This window comes from Lycium barbarum, chromosome 3 (assembly GCF_019175385.1).
Source record: "Lycium barbarum isolate Lr01 chromosome 3, ASM1917538v2, whole genome shotgun sequence".
NCBI classification, from domain to species: domain Eukaryota; kingdom Viridiplantae; phylum Streptophyta; class Magnoliopsida; order Solanales; family Solanaceae; genus Lycium; species Lycium barbarum.
Window position 1 is genome coordinate 30,780,900 of NC_083339.1, and position 5,487 is coordinate 30,786,386.

The window sequence follows — 5,487 nt, forward strand, 5'->3', positions numbered from 1 at the left end:
TCTGGAGTTTTCTAGGTCTTGCAGGTTATTATCTTGTATCACCCTGGCAAAGCGAATGTTGTGGCGAACGCACTGAGTCGTAAGTCAATGGGTAGCTTATTACATGTGCCAGCTGAGAAATTAGAAATGACTAAGGATCTTCATCGCCTAGCAAGTTTAGGTGTTCATTTAATAGTGTTGGAGGAGGAAGATGTTTCTTTTTAGAACATATCTCAGTCAACCTTTGCTTCAGAAGTAAAAAATCAACAATATGAAGACCCAGTCCTTACCAACATCAAGGAAGGAGTTCAACAGAAGCGGATTTAGACCTTTGAGCTAGACTCGGAGGGGATTCTTAAATATCAAGGCCAGTTATGTGTTCCTAATATAGTGGAGCTTCAAAGTAAGATCATGTCAGAATTTTACTATTCCCGGTATTCCATACATCCTGGTTCCACCAAAATGTATCATGACCTTAAAGGTTTTTGTGATGGGAAACCTTCCCGCACGATTCGGAGAGCACTGAATTAGAATGAGAGGTTTACCACCACATCATTTCATGCAAGGGGAGCTCGCTCGATTCGCAGATTGGTCCGACTCGTAATTCCCTTCTGACCCCATGTTCGATAGCCCGACCGTAGTGATGTTAATTGTGGTTACATTCATAAGTAGCTTGGTCCATCTTTATTCCATTTCATATATGTCTTATTGGTGGTTTGGCATGAAGAAATATATTAAAAGCTTTATAGCTCATTGCCCCACTTGTCAGCAGGTGAAGATAGAGCATCAAAAGCCTAGAGGCTTATTGTAGCAAATAGAAATCTCGGCATGGAAACGGGAAGAAACTAACATGGATTTCATTACAGGATTACCTTGCTCTCATCAGATATTTGATTCCATTTGGGTAATTGTCAATAGACTGACCAAATCAGCACACTTCTTGCCAATTAAGACTACTTACACAACTGAAGATTATGCTAGGCTATATATAAGGGAGATTATGCGCCTTCATGGTATTCTTATATCTATTATTTCTGATAGGCACACAGTTCACAGCAAACTTTTAGAGATCCTTTCAGAAAGGGCTTGGCACTCAGGTGAATCTTAGCACGACCTTTCATCCGCAGACTGATGGACAAGCAAAACGAACCATCCAGAAGATAGAAGATATGCTTAGGTCATCTGTGTTGGATTTCCAAGGAAGATGGGATGACCACTTATCTCTTATAGAGTTCTCCTACAATAATAGTTATCACGCCAGCATTAGAATGGCTCCGTATGAGGCTTTGTATGGTAGGAAGTGTTGATCGCCTACTGGTTGGTTTGAAGTTGGAGAAGCAAGCCTATTTGGCCCAGATCTCGTACATCAAGCTATTGATAAGATTAAGCTTATCAAAGAGCAACTCCATACCACTCAGAGTCGACGAAAATCCTATACGGATATGCGATGTCGGGAATTGGAGTTTCAGGTAGGTGATTGGGTGTTACTGAAAATTTCACCTATGAAAGGCGTAATGAGGTTTGGCAAGAAGGGAAAGCTCAGTCCCAGGTACATTGGACCCTACAAGATCATTCGATGAGTGGGTGAAGTAGTACATGAGTTAGATCTTCCATCAGAATTACAACCGGTCCATCCAATTTTCCATGTATCCATGCTATGGAAATGTATTGGGCACCCTTCTAGAATTGTGCCCATTGATGATGTGCAGGTCACAGAGAATCTATCCTATGAAGAAGAACCAATTACCATTTTGGATAGACAAGTCCGCAGGCTCAGAACCAAGGACGTAGCCTTGGTAAAGGTTCTATGGAAAAGTAAAGATAAGGAAGAATTGACTTGGGAAGCAGAGGCAGAGATGAAGTCTAAGTACCCTTACCGATTCCCTGTTGAAGCTAATGTTACTTCAGAGGAATTTTCTTTACCAGTCGAGGACTTCACCTATTCCCGTATCCAATCTACTGTAGAATCTTTTATTAACAATGAATCACGCAAACAGTTACTTAACTATGTTGTTATAATAATGCCTCATGTAGCCTTTGATCAGGGAGCACAAGCATTGATAACACTCAACATCTCCTTCTGTTATCTGAACATTCGAGGACGAATGTTCTGAAGGGGGGGGGGGGGGGGGGGGGGGAGGGGGGAGAATATTATACCTCACCCTCCCAGGAGCTAAGAATGTTCCTTAATCGTGACGCATTTTTGTGGAAGGATAACGTAGTGAGCTTATGCGAGATATAAGTCATGACAAATGGGTGTTACACCTTGGAAGGAATTTCGTATCGTTAGTGCCGTTAGTAAACTAATGTGATCCTGAAGGGGCCGTGGAACACTTATAAGGCTAATAAAGACTTTAAGTAAGTATTAAGAAAGAATCTAGAGGTTTCAGGGTCAAGCGGGTTGAAGGAAGTAAGTTGTCAAAACTTTGGGGAGAACTTGGTAGAATGTCGGACGAGAATTCTGGTCCAATTTGAGCAAGGTATATCTTCTAACATATGAGGAGTTATGGAGCGAGTAAACTATCCAAATTCAAGCTTATCGAGTCTATTTTCCAACACAACAAACCGTTCATCATTATGACATCAGAGTAGAGAGTTATGGGCATTTGAAAATGGACTGCGAGAAGCTCACAAACCTGTGCGAAAATCCGAAAAAGAAAGAAAGGCCCACTTAAAGGCCCATTAAGTGACCCGACCCAACACCTATATATAAGCCCCAAACTCGCTATTTTCACCATTTTCACCCATTTCTCATCTCCACAACTCTTTAGAAACCTCCACAACATCCATCCAAGTCCTTATACCAGCTTTAGGACAATTTAGTAGTTCCAACATCAAATTTGGCTCGGGAAGGGACGTGTGACCTTATAGTTCTCAATTTCCGTGGTGGTATCATCATAGAGAGGGGCGGAGACACCAAACCAAGTGCCATATCATGCATGCAAAGCTGAACCAAGGTAAAATCCTTCCTATCTACTCGTAATTTAGAAAGATCCGTGGTAAATCTCGCTAGATCTAACTCGTAATAATTCGAATTGGTGGAAATGTGAAGTAAATCTATGGAGATTATTGTTGATGGATTTTAATGGTTATTTTGGCAAGTTAATGGAAGTTGACTTTAGTAATGATTGTAGATGTTGGGTTGTTGTTGTTACAATTCTGGGATCAGAGTATAAACAGAGGAAATGCTGCCCGAATTTCCGTAACTTCAAACTAATTTGGGAATATAACACCTAGAAATGAACATGCAAGCTAAAATGAGCCCAGGTCGCACATTTCCATATAGGTGCGAGAAAAGGACCAGCGTTGGAATAAGGAATTCCTGCGGGTTGCATTTTTTAGGATAAAGGTATGTAAGGTTTTTGTTACCTTAACTTCTTTGGCACGAATCCGATAACCGCACGACAAATTATCCTTTATAACACATGTTCCACTCCATAAATCCAAAATGAATAGAAACGTATCAAATCCTTCAGAACATAGTTGACTTTCTCTGGGATGCCATATTAAAAAAATAATATGTTATGTTAAAGCAGTCACTTTTATTGCTCTCTTCTATTGACGCTATTATTGTTATCTTGAAAAGGCTCACATGTCATTCTATTGATCTCCATTCATGCATACATATATATATATATATATATATATATATATTGCACTATTTTACTACACCGAGCCGCACTATAGTCGGCTGGGTACGACATGTAGATGTGCAACCACTGATCAGTTGGGTATTTCACACCGAGTCTCGTAAGGGCCGGGTACGTTTCACACTGAGTCCTGCAAAGTTCGCGTACGTTTCACACCGAGTCCTGTAAAGGCCGGGTATGTTATGATAATATTGTTATATACATGTATACTTTGTTATATACATGTATACTGCATATGATTTTCAAAACTCATGCATTGCACATTGTATGTTTCCCGTTGATTCATGTTACCATTACTTCCTCTGCTTATATCATGTTTATACTGTTATTTCCTGCCTTACATACTTAGTACTCTCTTCCGTACTGACGTGCCATCCTACGGGACGCTACATTTCATGATGTAGGTCTTGACAGAGTTATAGGATGACCACCACAGTAGGACTATAACTTCAGTAAGGGTCAGGAAGCACCACTACTCCGAGCTTTGCTATATTTTGGTATATCTATACTACTATGATACTCGTCCTTATGTTATGGGTACGTTGGGGCCCTGTTCCGATACTTATGTTTTGTACGTATACTCTTAGAGGCTCATAGACATTGTAGCATATGTAGGTGTTGTCTGTTGATCTGGTCAGTCTTGGATAGTAGAAGTATGCTTTTGGACGGCCTTGCCGGCCCTATGACTTGCTGATGTGATTATGTATAGTGGCCTCGTCAGCACACTTGTATGTATTTATATATGTGTTTATGTTGTGTTCTGTGCATGGTAGCCAAGTTGGGCCTTTTCTATAAGCAGGTGTTTTCTTTAGCCCAAGTAAATCGTATCACGAGGGATAAATGTATAGCTTGTCAGGATTAAGGTCATGCCAGGTGGCATCCGACCTATAGGTCGGTTGCCGTCATGCCCCTGGTCGGGGTGTGACAGTATAGTCACAAAACATATTCAAATAGCAGCTCACAACACTATACGACACAGCAAGTATCAATATTCTTAGATCAGAAGCCTAAGTGTGATTTCTAATCCTCAAGTTCGTCAAGTTTCTAAATAAAGAACCTTACAAGCAAGCAATAACTCAATTAAGTCCTCAACCAAGAATCCATGAGAAAAAGTATCATGCAATGATGTGAAGTGCAATGCAAATGAAATGAAATGCACTGGCCAACTTTCCATATCCATGCACACATGCTAAGGGAAATGCCTCAAAGCCATGACTCATGAGGGATCTGCGAAGTTCATGTACCCTCATTCCGGAAAATGACCTCTGACACGAGCACTCTCTCACTCCCATAAATGACCTCGGATTATGAGCACGCCCTCGCTCCAATAATGACCTCAAATCACGAGCACTATCTCTCTATTACACTCTCCAGAAAAGACCTCGAAGGCTACACTCTCTCAATTATCATCATTTCTAATTAATATCATATCAAACCACATATGAAATATGGAATGCATGTCGTGCATGAAATCAACCTCAACAATACCGTATACCATATGATTCACAGATACTTGCCATGAAATGCAAATCAAACTCAACTCATCCATATTATTCTTCCTCTTTCACGAGATAAGTGAGATATCATGAGACAGAAATAACCACATCAAATTCATGAGTACAACAAACATGGAGACAAGACCACATAATAATAGCCAACGATACCAACCTAATTGGAATTCACCTTCACACCATGCCCGAATCCTTATCATGCTTTTCTCGTCAATAACTACCATCTACATGCATTTCATTAATCGAAGTCTAAAAAGAGGTAAGTCGCAACGTACCTCTAAGACGAATAGGTGCCACAAACTAATCCACTCGAGCCTTGCCTTTCCAAATCGCCTCAGATTGATCAA

At 40.5% G+C, this 5,487-nt stretch overlaps 1 protein-coding gene across 1 annotated transcript; it reads left to right on the forward strand.

Moving 5' to 3' along the window:
* The first annotated feature begins 829 nt into the window (after positions 1–829).
* LOC132630650 (uncharacterized) lies at positions 830–2,040 on the forward strand. Its single transcript, XM_060346207.1, has 4 exons — positions 830–1,076; positions 1,309–1,448; positions 1,689–1,940; positions 2,014–2,040. Exons 1-4 carry the CDS (start codon positions 830–832, stop codon positions 2,038–2,040), a joined length of 666 nt encoding a protein of 221 aa, XP_060202190.1.
* Positions 2,041–5,487: the final 3,447 nt, after the last annotated feature.

Excerpts from the sequence above, each read along its gene's own strand:
- LOC132630650 (XM_060346207.1), top strand. The coding sequence starts at position 830 with ATGGATTTCATTACAGGATTACCTTGCTCTCATCAGATATTTGATTCC. Across the intron at positions 1,077-1,308 it reads AGAAAGGGCTTGGCACTCAG|TTGGAGAAGCAAGCCTATTT; the intron begins GTGAATCTTAGC and ends GTTGGTTTGAAG. Across the intron at positions 1,941-2,013 it reads ATTCCCGTATCCAATCTACT|CCTTTGATCAGGGAGCACAA; the intron begins GTAGAATCTTTT and ends TGCCTCATGTAG.